The sequence below is a fragment of the Schistocerca americana genome, chromosome X (genome assembly GCF_021461395.2).
Source record: "Schistocerca americana isolate TAMUIC-IGC-003095 chromosome X, iqSchAmer2.1, whole genome shotgun sequence".
NCBI classification, from domain to species: Eukaryota; Metazoa; Arthropoda; class Insecta; order Orthoptera; family Acrididae; genus Schistocerca; species Schistocerca americana.
Window position 1 is genome coordinate 743,800,299 of NC_060130.1, and position 17,788 is coordinate 743,818,086.

At 38.3% G+C, this 17,788-nt stretch overlaps 1 protein-coding gene across 1 annotated transcript in view; it reads left to right on the plus strand.

The window, feature by feature from the left end:
- The window catches only part of LOC124556491 (thioredoxin reductase 1, cytoplasmic-like), a 99,201-nt gene that overhangs the window by 78,259 nt on the left and 3,154 nt on the right, over positions 1-17,788 (plus strand). The window contains exons 6-11 of the mRNA XM_047130448.1: positions 1,172-1,405; positions 1,617-1,763; positions 2,651-2,781; positions 3,134-3,263; positions 10,928-11,158; positions 15,014-15,148. Of these exons, the coding sequence (XP_046986404.1) occupies positions 1,172-1,405; positions 1,617-1,763; positions 2,651-2,781; positions 3,134-3,263; positions 10,928-11,158; positions 15,014-15,148 (1,008 nt within the window). The remainder of the gene's footprint in view (positions 1-1,171; positions 1,406-1,616; positions 1,764-2,650; positions 2,782-3,133; positions 3,264-10,927; positions 11,159-15,013; positions 15,149-17,788) is intronic.

Below are 17,788 nucleotides of genomic sequence, written 5' to 3' on the forward strand. Positions count from 1 at the left end.
CACCAGTGTTGGACAGCAAAACTTTGCTGATAAACTATCAGTCACATTTGTAACAGTTTTCAGTAAATGTCTTGTCACATAATTTTGATACTGAAGGGATGTTTACAGTGAAATAGTTAGTGCCGAAGTTTGTCAATTGCTTCTTGATTTCGTACTTTTCATAATTGTAGCCATCCTGTGTCAGCAACGAGATTGAGAAAGAAATGTATAAATTATTTCTTGCTGATGGTATAAAAGACTAATAATTTCTCACTAAAAAATGTACATTCAAAATTTGTACCATATAAGTTCTTAATCTTTCATGTATCGGTGGTTTTAGTTATGTAATTGGGATTGGAATAATGAAAGTACTTCTTGATGAATATTTTACTCTGTTTTAAAACATCGTACTAGATTAAAACTGTTTGTCAGACTGGGACTCAAACCCAGTATCTCACCTTTCGAGGACAATTCTCTTACTGAGCTATCGAGGCATGGCTCATGACTTATCCTCAGAACTTTACTTCTGCTAGTACCTGTCTCCTGCTTTCCGCACTCTTGAGAAGCAATGAGGAAGAGTGTTAGAGGTGAAGCTGTAAAGACAGGTCTTGAGTTGTGACTATGTACACAGCTGGTAAGTATGTAGCCCATGAAAATACAAGGTTTTGGGTTTGAGTCCTGATCCGTCCACAATTTTAATCTGCCAGGAAGTAATTGAAAGTATTGTTATTAATTGTGTCTAGTTTTCTACTATACTAAGATGTTACTAGAAAATGAAGTAATGATTTAATTTGATATTTATCATTTGTGGTGTAAAGAAGCATTGGAATTAATATTGCTGGTTCTAAAAAGTGATATTAATGGACACCTATTTGTGTAAAAATTGTTATAATCAAAACAGCTTTATTTTATGAACAGTGGAATGAATAAATATATCTGCTCATCATGAAGGGGATATATTATTCAACACACAAGGTACAAAGACAACATGAGATGTGTGCATGCAGAGTAAAAGGAAGAAGAGTGAAAGTTTATAAGCAGTGTTATCATGTTCCATTTATTGTTTATTTGCCTCTTTCCTGCTAAACATCTACTATGCAGTAATAGTAGCCTGTATTCATTCCACTGTTTTGTATTACACCTAGGCTTTCTCAGGATCGTTAAAACAAGGTGGTGGTAAATTTGATTTCAGATGCGAAATATTAAAAACGAAGTCTCAACTCTCACGGCTCAAAATTTTGTAATAGCTGTTGGTGGCCGTCCACATTATCCTAATATTCCTGGTGTGAAGGAGTATGCTATAACATCTGATGATGTTTTCTCTTTGAATTACAATCCTGGAAAGACAGTAATAGTTGGTGCCTCGTACATCGCACTTGAGTGTGCTGGCTTCTTAGCTGGATTTGGTCTGGATGTAACTGTATTGGTGAGAATACATAATTCCTTTTCTACTAGAAACCCATTTAGTAACAACTAGTAAGTTACTTTTAACTATGTAAAAACTTAAAATTTCAAAGTATATTTTCTATTGTGTGAGCTTCTTTTATATGCAGGTATTTGAGTGATGAAAAAGTAAATTAAGGGTTAACTTCAGCATTGTTTCAGAAATATCCAAAACAGCTCATTTTCACACACAGGTTCGATCCATACTGCTGAGAGGCTTCGATCAACAAATGGCTGAAATGATTGGGAGCCACATGGAATCCCAAGGAGTAAAATTTATCAGGGGGTGTGTCCCTACTGGCATTGAAAAGATTGAAGACGGTGCTCCACCAGTTTTAAAGGTATCACAGTGTTCCACACTTGCTTGATCTTTTATAAGGTAGTGTCATCAGGAAATAGCATTTTATTGACTTTGTAAGTGGTTCTTCCTTAGTGTGTGTAAAAGAGCAAGGTGGGATCATCCTACTTATTCTTGTACCAAAGATGAGGTGAAATTTTCGGTAGTGGTGCATGTATATATTTAGTTATTTTATGTAATTTCTTATTCTCACTGCACATTGCATTGTGCCTCATTCAACATTTTCAGTTGAAGCTGTGAAGCCCTCCCAGATCAAGTTCAGCAACGGCTCAACAAGTACAACTGCCATTAAAAATATATCTTGTGTCCCTTTTTCTCCTCTCCATGCCCCCCCCCCCCTCCTCTCCCTCCTTTCCCATCTGTTTTGCCCAGCATTAGTGCTTTGTGTATTATATAGAAAAGCATTTGAGTGGAAACAGTCTTATTTACTAAAAACTGGTAGAGTAATTATTGTCATGGGGGCAGTTGGAAGTAAGGAGACCAATTTACAGATAGTTAAAGAACTATGACTAGTGGAGATGGAGGCTGAGAAACTTGTAAGAATAACAGAAGTTGGAGATTCCCAGAACAGAACAAATAGGAAGATAGGTATTTGTTCAAGGGAGTGGAAACAGATAAAAGAATCACATAATTGATATGATATGAAAGTGCACAGGTTCCATTTTTGTCTGCTTTTCATTAATGTCATCACATTCCAAAATTATTTCCATCTTTGGATCAGCAATGCCTAATTGGAATGTACTACTTCCAAAGAATTAATTTCTCTCTGTTCACTAGCTGCACTGTAACTTATTGTCTGGTATATGGAAGATGATATTTATTTCACCACACATTTGTGCTTCTCCATGTACAAATCATTATTCTTTACAGGTTCATGCAGTAAAAGGTGAAAAACAAGAATCAGTTGAGATAGTGTGTAATACTGTTCTGTTTGCAACTGGACGGAATGCATGCACTAGCAACATGGGCTTAGATAAGATTGGAATAGCACTGAATAAGTCGTGAGTATTTATAGCAATTTCCATAACAGATAATACCAAACTTTCAGCAGTAATAGCTAGAGAAGATATGCCAAGTTCCCTCTTGTTGTCTGAGCTTTGATTTTGACAAGATTTTTGAAGAGGTGACTTACCGAACGAAAGTGCTGTGTTTGTTTGTGTGTCTATCGACCTGCCAGTGCTTTTGTTCGGTAAGTCACCTCATCTTTGTTTTTATATATAATTTTTCCCTCGTGGAATGTTTCCCTATATATATATATATATATATATATATATATATATATATATATATATATATATATATATATATATAATTTTGTATTCTGGCATAACATGTTTAGTGTATATTTTGCAGGAATGGAAAAATTTTAGTTGATGAGTATGAACGCACATCAGTCAACAATATATTTGCAATTGGAGATGTAATTGATGGAAAACCAGAGCTAACACCAGTTGCCATTCAAGCTGGGAAGTTATTGAGTAAGGTATGTTTGTTGTACTTGACAGCTCAGGAGCGAACAAACAGTGTAATTATAGGTCATTATGGTGTAAAGTACTTTTTTTAAGTCGTCAGTCTTCTGCCTGGTTTGATGCGACCTGCCACAAATTTCTCTCCTGTACCAACCTCTTCATCTCAGAGTAGCACTTGCTGGATACATTCCAATCTCTGTCTTCCTTTACAGTTCCCCTTTACAGTCTCCCCCCGCCCCCCTCTCTCTACAGCTCGTTCTAGTACCATGGAAGCTATTCCCTGATGTCTTAACATATGTCCTATCATCCTATCCCTTCTCCTTGTCAGTGTTTCCCACCTATTCCTTTCCTCCCCAACTCTGCAGACACACTCCTCATTCCTTACCTTATCAGTCCACCTGATTTTCAGCATTCATCTGTAGCACCACCTCTCAAACACTTTGATTCTCTTTTGTTCTGGTTTTCCCACAGTCCATGTTTCATATCCATACAATGCTGTTCTCCAAATATACATTCTCAGAAATTTCTTCCTTAAATCAAGGCCTATGTTTGATGTTAGTAGACTTCTCTTGGCCAGGAATGTCCTTTTTGCCCATGTTAGTCTGCTTTTGATGTCCTCCTTGCTCTATCTGTCATTGATTATTTTGCTGCCTGGTTGGCAGAATTCCTTAACTTCGTCTACTTCCTGACCACTAATCCTGATGTTAAGCTTCAAGCTGTTATCATTTCTGTTACTTCTCATTACTTTCATCTTTCTTCGATTTACTCTCAAACCTTATTCTGTTCTCACTAGACTGTTCATTCCATTCAGCAGGTCCTGTAATTCTTCTTCACCTTCACTCAGGAGGTCAACAGTGAATCATATCATTGATATCATTTCACCTTGAATTTTGATTCCACTCCTGAACGTCCCTTTTATTGCCATCATTGCTTCTTCAGCCTACAGATTGAACAGTAGGGGCAAAAGACTACTCCCTGTCTCTCACCCTTTTCAAACCGAGCACTTCATTCTTGGTCATCCACTCTTATTATTCCCTTTTGGCTCTTGTACATACTGTATATTACTCGTCTCTTCCCATAGCTTACCCCTATTTTTCTCAGAATTTTGAACTTCTTGCACAATTTTACGTTATTGAACGCTTTTTCCATGTTGACAAATCCTGTGAACATGTCTTGATTTTCCTTTTGTCATGCTTTCATTATCAACCACATCATCAGAATTGCTTCTCTTCTGTCTGTACCTTTCCTAAAGCCAAGCTAATCGTCTTAGACACGCTCAATTTTCTTTTCCATTCTTTTGTATATTATTCTTTTAAGCAACTTGGATGCTTGCGTTGTTAAGCTGATTGTGCGATAATTTTCACACTTGTCAACTCTTGCAGTCTTCGGAACTGTGTGGATGATATTTTTCCAGAAGTCAGATGGTGTGTTGTCAGAGTCATACATTCTACACACCAACTGGAATAGTCGTTTTGTTGCCACTTTCCCCAATGATTTTAAGAATTCTGATGGAATGCTAGTTTTCCCTTCTGGCTTATTTGATATTAAGTTCTCTAGAGCTCTCTTAAATTCTGATTCTAATACTGGATCCCCCATCTCTTCTAACTCAACTCCTGTTTCTTCTTCTTCTGTCACATTAAACAAACATGGATGTGTTCACTGTATTCTTTCCATATAACTGCTCTCTCCTCTGCATTTAACAGTGGAATTCCCATTGCACTTTAATGGTACCACTCTTGCTTTTAATTTCACTGAAGGTTGTTTAGACTTTCCTACATGTTGAGTCAGTCCTTCCGACAATCATTTCTTTTTCGATTTCTTCACATTTTTCATGAAGTCGTTTCATCTTAGCTTCCCTGCACGTCCTATTTATTTAATTCCTCAGTGACTTAATTCTGTATTCCTTAATTTAGCTGAACATTTTTGTACTTCCTTCTTTCCTCCCTCATCTGAAGTATTTCTTCTGTTGCTGTGGTTTCTTTGTAGTTACCTTCTATGTATCTATGTTTTCCTTTCCAGCTTCTGTGATTGCCCTTTTTAGAGATGTCCAGTCCTCTTCAACTGTACTGCCTACCAAGCTATTCCTCATCGTTTATAGCCTTAGAGAACTTAAAGCGTATCTTGTCATTCCTTAGCACTTCCATGTCCAACTACGTTGTATATTGATTCTTCCTGACTAATCTCTTAAACTTAAGCCTACTCTTCATCACTACTACCTACTCTTCTTCACTGCTACATTGTGATCTGAGTCTGAATCTGCTCCTGGGTACGCCTTGCAATCCAGTATCTGATTTTGGAATCTCTGCCTGACCATGATGTAATCTAACTGAAATCTTCCCATATAACCCAGCCTTTTCCAAGTATATCTCCTCTCCTTGTGATTATTGAAGTACCGTATTACTGCCCTAATGTTGCAATCACATTGCTATGCATTGACATTTGTTGTAGTGTAGTAAGAAAATGTCTTATCTGATGAAGATGATGTGTTAAATTACATTGGTCAACTCCAGTGAAGTAAACCTATTTCTGTCAAGTGTTAGGGCATGTAAGTTTCAGATCTTTAGAAAACAGTGGTAGGTAAGTTACATGCAGTTATGCAGGTGCTAATGTTCAAATGAAAATTTGAGAACGAGCATTGTGTGGCCATTTTACAATCAGTATTTGACATACAGGAACTAATTAACTGGGTGTTAGGCTTAGTATGACAAGTGGTGCAGTATAAAGGTCCAAAATATTTTGTCATTTACGCTGATGTCACTATTTGGTAGACTAGAAATATTTTGATTTGAACTGTGTATGATTCTGTGAACATTTGCTTAGTCAGCACAGCTTTTAAGACATTTGTTTCATAGCTTTTGTGTACTGGAGATCAAACATTTTCCACTTTTTGGTTCAACTGTCTCCATGTGCACTTTGCAGACATTAATCATTAAAAAAGGAAAAAAAAGGTACTACCATTAAAATTCTCTTACTGCTGTAACTACATCTACACAAAGTGTACCGAAAGGAACAGGGTTCATATCCCTGTTGGGCCATCCTGAAGTAAGTTTTCCGTGCTTGTCCAAAGCCAACACACATCAGCTGATTCGATTATCTAGGTGTCAGCCATTACCAACCCCCATCCAACAGAGCAAGTTTTTAATTTCTAATCACCATATTGGAGAAGCATTCACTTCAGACAGTCCATTCTACTCAAAGACATTACAAAGAGATTATTTTTTTAACCGTTTCCAGCTTCTGTCAAAACATTTATAAAGGAAGCATTCCGTGCATTATGACATATTACTTTCTGTATGGAGGTTTGAGACCTGCAGAAGCTAAACATCAAATTCTTCAGTTATGAATTGCAGTTATGGATCTTTATGGCACTGGAAAACTGGTAGAATTTAAATTATTTAGTGACAAATGTAACCACTCACCGAATACTGGAGATGAAGAATTGTAGACAGGTAGACAAACAAGACTGAAAAAGATTACAGTGTATCCCCTATGTTACGTTTTTGTGCAGTCCAGACTTAAAAAACACAAAATTGACAAAAATGCAGAATCGAGGAAAATGTTAAAATCCCACAGAATACAAGCAAAAACACATGTAATTAGCATATATGATTAAAAATCACAATCCTCTCCAATACTTTGTATAAAGTCTGTCTGAGTGAAGGAAATTAAATGTACAATACAACATTTATACAATGATTTGTGGAAATATATTTCATCAGTTATTAAAAAATCAGATATATAACAGCAAGTACAACTTGTCAAAAAATTGAAATTCATATCTGGGTATGAGGTAAATGAGCATATTTTCCAAAATGCTACAATCACAAATTATATTTTGCAAAAACAGACATAGTGTCTGATGGTATAACTGCAATCAGTGGTTTTACAATGTTACTTATAATCCATCTTGATTGCATAAAATGTTTATTCACATGACCAGTTTAGAGACCTCTAAACCATCTTCAGATCTGTAATTTCAGTTACAGGAGTAACCCGTCCGCACACAGCAACCTTCACATACTGCGTCACATGTGCTTAAATACCTACACACAGTGCTTCTCTGTCAAGCCTCGGGGAGGGATTGCTGGCAAGAGATAGTTTTTCCTTCAAAATATGTGTGATGTTTTATGAACAGCTACAGTCAGTTTGTCACCCTTGCACCAATGCTACATCTGAGCAAGCACATCATTCATCTTTTCCCCAAGTCTTGCCCTGGAGTCCGCAGTCACAACTACTAGGATGTCGTCTGCATATGCAACAGCATCTTCCAGTAGCATGTGCCCTGTTTAACAGTTGTATTAGGTGTTCAGTCGTAAGATCCCAGAACAATGGACTGCTTATGGAGCCTTGAGGAAAGCCCTTGGTAACCTTTTTGAGTATCTTGCTCTGCTGTGCAATCTGCTAGATACTACATCTGCTACACTGATCTACAAAGCTCTCATACAGACATTTGGGGACATCGAGATCTTGGAGGTGTGTAAATATCCCAGGCCACCAAAGATTATTGAATGTGTCTGCAATGTGAATCATGAGCGTGATTGCGTACTTGGCTGTTGAATTTTCTAAACTATGAAGAGCTCTGTTACCTGCATCATATGTACAGTTCCCTTGTCTGGATCCATATTGACACTCATGTAGACCAAAGAGCCCCCTGTGCAGTTGCAACTGGTCACAGAGCAGATGCTCCCAAACTTTGGCCAAGACATGTAACAAGAAATAGGTCTATAGCTTTTTGGTGATGCCAGGTCTTTATCCTTTCCCTTTTTAATCCTGATGTGCTAGCTGCCTTCCTTATCACCAGACTCCTACCTATTCGTGACACTTCATTTAGTAATGCTGTCAAATATGGCACTGTCAGTGGACCTACTATCCGCATGACCTTGGGGTAAATGCCATCCGGGCCAGGTACTTTTGCAGTTTCGAACTTGGAAATTGTGATAGCACTTTCTTCTTGAGCAAAAGGTGTCACCCAACATCTGATTGTCATATTTATTATCTAGTCCACTTGTTGTGCATCTGCACTATCACGACACTTCGCAAGATGATGAGTACTTCAACAATGACAACCGGCTTTAAACCAGAGAGCTTTTCATCAGTACAATATTCTTGTTGAACTCGTGATGGTATTTTTCCTGTCTCATATTCCACCTTACCAGGTGGAACAGTTTTGTCATACACCTTTATTTGTTGAATTATTATATTTGCCATTGACTGTATTGTTTATTACAATATCCATAATTGCCATTTTGACCTTAGGCCATTTTAAAGTGGTTACAGGTGCTGAAAACACAGCTGTAATTATTATTAATAAAAATGTGAGAACATGGCTCATATCAACCTTGAACACGCACTTGTTATGCCGACTATTGCTGCTTTTTTTGGCATCTGTAATTGCTTGAAAATAATCTAAGGTTGAAATTGCAATACTGGGTAATGTAATAAACAGTTGTGTATATGAAATCATTTAAAAAAGTTTTGTCGCTGTATGTTCCCTCAAGGATCTAAATAAATTTGAGGGAATGTAGTCTACTCCAGGTGCCTTGTTTCAACTTCAGTCTTCCAGTGGTCTGTCAAATTCTTCTTGCAGTATTAGATCTCCCATGTCCGCCCTCTTCCCTTTCCATAATATTGGCTTAAAGTTCATTTCATTTGTGTAACCCTTCTATCTATTCCTTCTATCAATCAGGCTTCCTTTCTTTGCTTAGTATTTGCTTGGCACCTTCCCATAGTCACCCATGTTTGTACATTATTTGCATTTCTCCTTCAACCATTCCTGCTTCATCATTTTACAGTTTCTGTCAATCTAATTATTTACACATCTGTGTTCCCTTTTACCTGCTTTACTCACTTTGTTCTTTTAATATATTTTCTCCTTTTGTTATCCAGTGATTTCTAATACGCATTTCCTTTTTGTCTGTTTGATCATCTGTTGCCTCCACAATTTCATCTCTCAGGGCCATCCATTTGTCTTCTGTTGTACTCCTATCCCCCCATTTCAGTTATTAATTACATAAAGCTCTCTTTGACCCTCTAAATAACCTGTGGTTCATTTAATTTATGTTTATCCTTTGTTCTCAGTTTTCCACCTTCATGGAATTTTTGTAATTTTTATCCACAGTTAATTACTACTTAATTATGGCCAGAGTCCACATCTGCCCCTAGAAATGTTTTGTGGTTTAAAATGTGGTTTATAAATCTGTCCTATCATTACATAATTCATCTGAAACCTTCCAGTACTCAGTTTCCTCCACATATGACCTTTCATGATTCTGAATCCAGTGTTGCAGAGAGTTAAATTATGTTCTGTGCAAAATTCTGCCAGGCGGCTTACCCTTTCATGCACCCCCCCCCCCCCCCTCCAGCTTATGTTGCAATTTTCTTTCTTTTCCTTTCACTACTATTGACTTCCAATCACCCATCACAACTAAATTTTCACTTCCCTTAACTATCTGAATAATTTCTTTTATCTCGTAGTACATTATTTCAATCTCATCATAGCAAGCATATAAACCTGCGCTGCTGTGATGATTGATTCATTTCTATAAGGGCTATAATAATGTGTTCACTATAGTGTTCATAAGAGCTTACTTATTAATTTCTTATTTATTATAAGACATACTCCTGCACTACCCACCTCTGATTTTGTTTCGGTAACCCAGTATTAACCTGTCCAGAAACCCTTTTCTTCATGCCACTTACTTCACTAATTCCCACGTTAAAATACTTTTCTCTTTTTTAATTCTGTAACTTTTGTATTTTATTAATGTAGAACACCAAACTTGTTTTTCCTGATGACAACAACTTCGAGTAGTCCATGCCAGGATAACCAAATGAAGGGACTGTTCTAAATATGGAATCTTTTACCCATGGAAATGCCATCACCATTAAGCCGTACAGTAGAGCTCTGCATGCCTTCAGGGTATATAATTGCTCTAGTTTTCCCTTGCTTTCAGGTGTTCACAGTACGAACATAGCAAGTCCACATCAGCTTGTGTGAAAAGGCCAGATTATTCAATCAATGAGGCTATAGCCACTGCAGCTACTAAGAAGGCTGCTGCTGTATTTAGAAACTATGTTAGTCTGCCACTTGTAGATATTCGTGCAATGGATGTTGCAGCTACTCTACAGCTATTTATATCTAGGAGGCATGCAAGCTGCCGTATTGTGACAGTGTCTAGGTTTTTTGAGGAGATCACTGTCAGTGAGGTTAAAAAATATCCCTCAGAGCTCTGAATCAGGTTTCTCTCTATTCCCAGAAATCTCATCACTCAAACACATGAATAAATCTTGCACATAAATGGCCTGTTTCTTCCCGATATTGACAATATTGAGGTTAATTTCAGCATCCCAACTAAGATGACACACACACACACACACACACACACACACACACACACACACACACATTTCTATTTTTATGCATGGTTGGGTTTGTGGAAGGGCCTGCCATGAGACAGGTAACCAGAAAAGCTGGTATGAATATAGTAATAAGAACCAGTATCATCACTACCTTTTTTTCTTATCATTGGTGAGTTTCTTGACATACTGTACTAGTGGTAGTTGTGCCAAAAAAAAAAAAAAAGCAGGTCCTTTTTGAGCACCATACTGCCTTGTTATTTATCATTTCTTCAGAGAAAACTGAGAATCTAATAAACAAACATTGTTTTGTTATTTTCAGAGATTGTTCAGTGGAGAAATGACAAAGATGGACTACACATTTGTCCCAACAACAGTATTTACTCCACTGGAATATGGTTGTGTGGGTTTCTCAGAAGAACATGCTATTGATGAATATGACAAAGAAAATATTGAAGTGTATCACACTCACTTCAATGCAGTAGAAAATGCCCTATCAAATAGGGATGAAGGCAAACCATACATTAAAATAATATGCTTGAAGAGTGATGAGGTAATTTTACAGTTTAGTTTCTGTATTTAAAGTTTTTAGTTCCACTGCAAGAAAATTCATTTGAGAAACAGACACACACATTTAAAAGTGGAAAAACTGTTCCTAGCCTTTGACACTATTAACTTCGTCGTCATGGAGAAAAGGAGGATAGATTGTATTGGGTTAGAAAGAATAGCCAGGTTACTTTCACCTCAGGAGAAAAGTAACCGTAGTGACCTGTTCCTACTTCCTTATCATTCCGTCTCAAGGAAAGATTTGATACTTCTGGAAGAAAGGAATATTTTTTTATTTGTTAAATATGTCTATCAAAAGTACTGAACTGAATTTATGCCTACTGGAGCAAAGTAATGGTCAGCCATTCTCTCTCTTTGTAAATTTTAAAGTTACTAGTACATTCATAGTAATTAATGTGAATATCTCACCATGTTTATTTAGTCACAATAGCCTGTGATTTGATGCAAAGATACCTATCTGGAATAAAATGTTCAAAAAAAAAATCTTTAAAAGTTGAAGGAGTCATTCAAATACATACTGGACAGTTTTCCGTAGTACAAAGTACCTAAGCAGATGCGTTCATTGTTTACAGTCTATATCTAATATATTTAATACTTCTACTAAGATTTACATAAAATAATGGAAAGGCAACCACTTACCTGGTGCATAGTGCACAGAAACATGTAATAGGAAACAGTTAACACTAGCTATCAAGCTTTTGCTCTTTTTCTAGTAAGAGTACACACATATACAGCCCCAAACACTTACATGCTCACAGTAGCAGCAAGACTGATTATTACTGTTGCTTATCAAAAGCAGGTGCCTTGGTTGATGGTGTGGGGAGGGAGTAGGGAAGGATGCACGAGGCAAGTAGGGATTAGCAGGGTAGCATGAGGCAGGTTTATAGCCAGATGACTCAGTGGCTGCACAACAAGACAAAAGGAGTTCAGAGGGTAGAGCAAGTAAGTGAAAGGGAAAGGGGGAGGGGGGATGTAGGAAAGGAGGGGAATGGTGATGGTGATGAGAGAATCAGGGAGGGTTGGGTGTTTTGGGGAGGGGGGGAAGACAGAGGCAATATGTGATCTGGATGGGGAAGGAGTGATGTGGACAAAAGAGAGAAGGATAAGATAAGTTGAGGCAATGGGGAAAAAGTTGTGGAGATTTAGGCCAAGGGAACTGAGATAGTGCAGGAAATGCTGGAGAGACAAGTCCCACCTACATAGTTCAGAGAAACTTTTGGTGGATTGGAGTACCCAGATGGCCTGTCTAGTGAAGTGGCTGTTGTAGTTATACCTTGGTTTTGTGCTGTGCAGCATGTTTGACAACTGGATGGTCAAGTTTGCAGTTTGACACAGTTTGATGGTGCCCATTCATTTCATAGGAGTGAAAAGTTGTTGCACCCACTTAAAATGCTGTACAGTAATTGCAGCATAACTGGTATATAACATGGCTGCTTTCACACATGGCCTTGCCTTTTATTGAGTAGGAGATGTCTGTGACTGGACTGTGGTAGGAGGTGGTGGATGGATGTGTGGGACAGGTCTTGCATTTGGTATGATCATGAGGAAGTGACTCTTGGGGGTGCAGAATTAGGAGCAGGATTTTAGTAGGGAAGAACAAAGACACTGTAGGTTGGGTGGGTGACAGAACAGCACTTTGGGTTATGTGGGTAAGATACCCGTCATCTTGGGTCACGATGAGTCATGAAAGCCCTGATGAAGGATGTGGTTGAGCTTTCCAAGGCGAGGGTGATAATGGGTGATTAGAGGGGTGCGAGTTGGTGGCTGGTTAACAGGATTACTGGTGCCATATGAGAAGATGGCATAGGAGATCTGTTTATGGATGAGCAGGATAGGATATTGTCTGCCAATACAGGCTCTGGTAACGTTATCAGCATATTTTGACAACTTCTGCTTTCCACTGCAGATGCAGCGTCTATCTGTGGTTAGGCTGTTTGGAAGAGATTTTCTGCTGGGAACAGGTGACAGCTATCAGGGTACTGTTGATGTTTGGTGCACTTGATATGAATAGACGTATTTATAGAACCATCTGAGAGGTGGAGATAAACATATAGTAAGGTGGCTCGTTGATTTGAGAAGGACGAGGTGAAGCGGATTTGGAAGTCAGTGTTAATGTTATGGAGGAAGGAGCAAAGGTTGTCCCTGCCACAAGTCCATATCACAAAAATTTAATCATTGAATCTGAACCAGACAATAGGTTTTAGGTGTTGACTGGAAAGGAAGGTTTCCTCCAGGTGGCCCATAAATAAGTTGGCGTAGGATGGAGTCGTCTGAGTGCCCATGGCAGCACCACAGATTTGTTTACAGATTTGACTTTGAAAGTGAAATAATTGTGGGCCAGGATGTAGTTGGCTAGGAGTATTAGGAAAGATGTTGTGGGTTTGGCAACAGGAGGACTTGGGGAAAGATAGTGTTCCAGGGCAGCAAGACAGTGGGCATTCAGGAATGTTGGTGTATAAGAACATCGCATCCAAAGTGACCAACAAGGAGTCTGATGATAATGGGGCAGAAACTACGGAAATGTGGTGTAAGAAGTGAAGAGTATCTTGAATGTTGAATGGGAAGTTAAAGCGAGTGGCTTGTAGGTGTTGGTCAACAAAGGCAGAGGTTCATTCAGTGGAAGCATTGCACCCAGTTGCAATGGGACAACCAGTGGGAAGACCTGTGTTGTTGGATTTGAGGAGTTTGGGGAGTAGGTATAAGGTAGGAGTGTGGGGGGGGGGGGGGGGGGGGGGGTGAGGAGGGAGATGGATTCAGGTGCCAGGTTTTGGGATGGACTTACAGCTTTGAAAAGCTGCTGGAGATCTTTTTGGACTTCTGGGATGGGATCATGGTTGTAAGGTGTGTATGCAAAGGTTTCAGAAAGCTGACTGAGACCCTCCGCCACATAGGCTCCAGCACTGTGGTCACTAATTGTAGTGACTTTCTCTGTAGGAAGTATGATAAGGTCTCGGTTGGTTTTCAGCTTATGGACAGCTGTGTCTTCCACATGAGTGATGTTGAACTCACTGAGAAGGGATGTAGAAAAGAAAGGTGAGACACGGTTAGAAGTGAGGAATTCTTGAAAGATGAGGGAATGAGTGGGTGAAAAGGAGGAGGATCATGGTTGCAGGGAGGTTGGAACTTTTTTAAACAGTTTTGATTGGCTGTTGTCAGTGGGATGTGGGACGAAGAAATGTTTCCACTGCAGAGAAGGGATAAAGGAAAGAAGTTCTTTTACATGTCCAGCATGGGTAAATTCAAGTTTTTGGCTGAAGGTGAGTCCTTTAGAAAGTACTGAGACTTCCGTAGGGTCAGAGTTTTGGCAGAAAGATTGACAACAGTGTTACAGGATGTGTGTTAAGGAGTTGTCTGTTGGATGGAGGAAATTTGTGATATGAAAGATGAAGTAAGTCAGCAAGGAATGGTTGGGGAGCTTTTAGGTGTTTGGGGGGGGGGGGGGAGGAGGATTGGATCAGTGTGTGCTTCGCTGTATCAGCGCCCTAGTCATTTACAGTACCCTTAACATGTAGCAAACTTGATGACCTTTTCTAATACCTTCTCACTGTTCTTACTTATCCATCTATGACCTTAATGTGATCGGCACACTAAAGGCTGTTCTGGATGGGAAACAACTAAAGAATAGTAGGCCACATCAATAAACAATTGTGCATATCTGTGTTTATTTTTTATTTTGAGAAAACTAATTAGGAAAATAACATACTCTTTTGATATTACCAGCCAACAATACAACAGAGAAAATGTTTATATTGAATGACCGATGTATTTCAAAATGATTGTTCTTGGTTATACCTGCTTGTAATGGAATATTTTTTTAATGTTTTTTTGTTTGTATTTGCAGAATCGAATTATTGGCTTCCACATATTGGGACCAAATGCTGGTGAAATTACTCAGGGCTTCGGACTTGGTTTGAAACTTGGTGCAAAGCTGAAAGATTTACATAATCTTGTGGGGATTCATCCAACCTGCGCTGAAGTAAATTTTTATTTTTACTTTACATTAACTTTGCAATTCAGATATAGTTGTGTAGTGTTGGATAGCAGCTGAAAGAGTTTCATGGCTCTTAAATGGTATGCAGTAGTTCACACAGATGTGTACTAAGACAGCATTGCTCGATATTGTGATTGCTTGGTGGTACACAAAAAGAAAGCCAAATGTAAATAATGAATGTTAAAATGAAATAGTAGAATGAAGAAAAGCTGACAAACGTTTACCTGTAGACTTCCACTAATGAAGGTGCATCACATGACTGAGGTTCTACAGTTAAAGTAAGCAATGACTATGATCTGTTAAATTGTGGGAGATGTATGAAGAGAGAAAATAAGTGAAAGCTATAGTAGAGGGGTGACTAATGTACTACACAGTGCAAAGTGTGAGAGGGAATACTAGTAAAGCAACATCTGAAATTAAATACCCAGTTGAATGAAAATGTAATGAAATCATACTGCTGTCAGTGCCTTCGACCTCCTGTTCTACTCATAGTTGTCAATTGCTCAAAGTTCCCAAATTCAGCAACAGGCTAAAAACCATTTTTGCCAGGCTTTTGCTGTCCTTTCAGTAAACTGATTGATTTCAGCAGTACCAAAATTGTGTAATTTTCTGCGCTACTAACACATTTGCTCTATTGCTTGGATTTTTTTCATGAATTTTTTCTGCTCTTAAACAGACAAATCATTACCACCCACAAACTGAAGATTGTTCATATAAGATCTGTACATGCCTTTATATGTTTCAGTTAAGTGATTTAAGAACTGCTTCTAAGGCCGCAGGAAATTGCCTCAGTGTGATGGAGTCAACTAGTTGCACTCCTCCTCATCCCCCCACCTCCACCCCAATACTAAAATATCTATGCCCTTGGCATAATCTAAACTTCTATACAAAAGTTAGAATAGTGGCGAAAGCGGAAAGGATCGAAAAATACTGTGACACCAACAGTTTGCTTGCAAATAGAAATTATGTTTTATTTATAAGAAAGAAATATTTCTTCTTCAGTTGGGCACATTATTTAAAGATGATGATAAATCAGTGGATTAGAAGTGTTATGCTTGTCATGTTTGCACTTTTATTTCCTTGAAATATAATGCCACCAACAGCATTTTTATCCTGTATCACATTGTAGAATCCTCCAATACCTTGAAACACATTCTCAGCACCATAGCACGTTTCACAAGAGTGGAATGTCATAATTTTGTGAACTGTCAATAGATGCAGGCAGGTACAAATGGAGGTTAAAATACCATTTCTTGCCAAGAACATATTGTCAAGCAACTAAATCCTACTATCATCAGCCACTAAAAAGTTCATTCAAAAATAACCACTTCACAGCAGAACTAACATCATGCCTTATCTGCATGATGTTCAGTGGTGTCTGCAAGATATTTGGCTGCAGAGCTTACAACTGCATTTGTTCTTATAGTTTCCTCATAAACTGTGTATCAAAAGTCCAGTGCCATTTATGTGTATGCAAGACAGTCAATAATGTGTCCCTGTTCACAGAAGTTAAGAGATGGCGGGTCTATTTTTATGGGATAAGCAGCTTAGAAATTTGGCCTTGAATAAGTTGAGTGCTGTGCTCTTAACTGGATAATGTTGCTTCAGTCTGCACAATACTTTTCTTCATTCATCTGGAAGAGAAGGCGGTATTCAATGCAGTTTTAAGAAATTTATGCAAAGAGACCAGTCTTGTAATAGAGTGGTCCTGAAATGGGGCGGCATTAAGTTTTATAGGTGTATGGAGCATCACATCTTCATTCTTGGTTGCAAGCATTCTGTAACAGCCACAGCTATATGGGTGAGGTTCTACAACTTGCATGTGACTTCCTAGAAGTGCTAGTAGTCCATATTTAACATTTTGTGGCCAATAATTCCTGTCCACTGAGGAAGAAACTAATTGCAGTAAGTCAGATGCCAGCACAAAATCTTTCTGACCTTCACATAATTCTTTCGTATGAGTGTAGTTGATTGTCATCAGTTCAACAACAATATAAAATAGTATGTGCAACATCATTGCCAAGCATGTGTGGCAGCTAACAGTAACCATATACCCCCCCCCCCTTTTTTTTCCAGAAGAATTATCCAGTTTTGTTAATTGTTTGAAATTTGTGACTTTGTTCACAAAACTTCCCCGAGTATATGTTTTGGACACTAGTGTATGCGCTCATAGGTATCAAATTGCGCCTAGTACACATCCACTGCGGCGCTCGGGTCCACAGCACAGTTGCAACACCTGAGGATGGGCTTATGAGAGCCCGAAACCAGTCGTGATAATAAAACAAGTTTACAACTGAAGTAGTATTTTCAACCTCTAGTCTTCCGATTAAGCTTTACTTTGTTCTGTAACTTTTACACCATCTCGGTCAGGAACTAAATCCTCATTGCTAATCATGCTTAACTTTGGACACAGCTGTAATTCAAGCTGTAGTCTTAGATATTCCTCAAGAATGCATAAATGTAGTTATAATTTTTTGTTTCTACAGTGTACTTCATGACAAATTCATGAAAAGGAGTCAGTAACTGTCACAATGTACGTAAATCTAGCTAGTAACTTTGAACTGATTTCATCATTTTGTAGCTTATTCTGCAGCTTACATGTGGTTCTTGTTGCAGTACCCAATT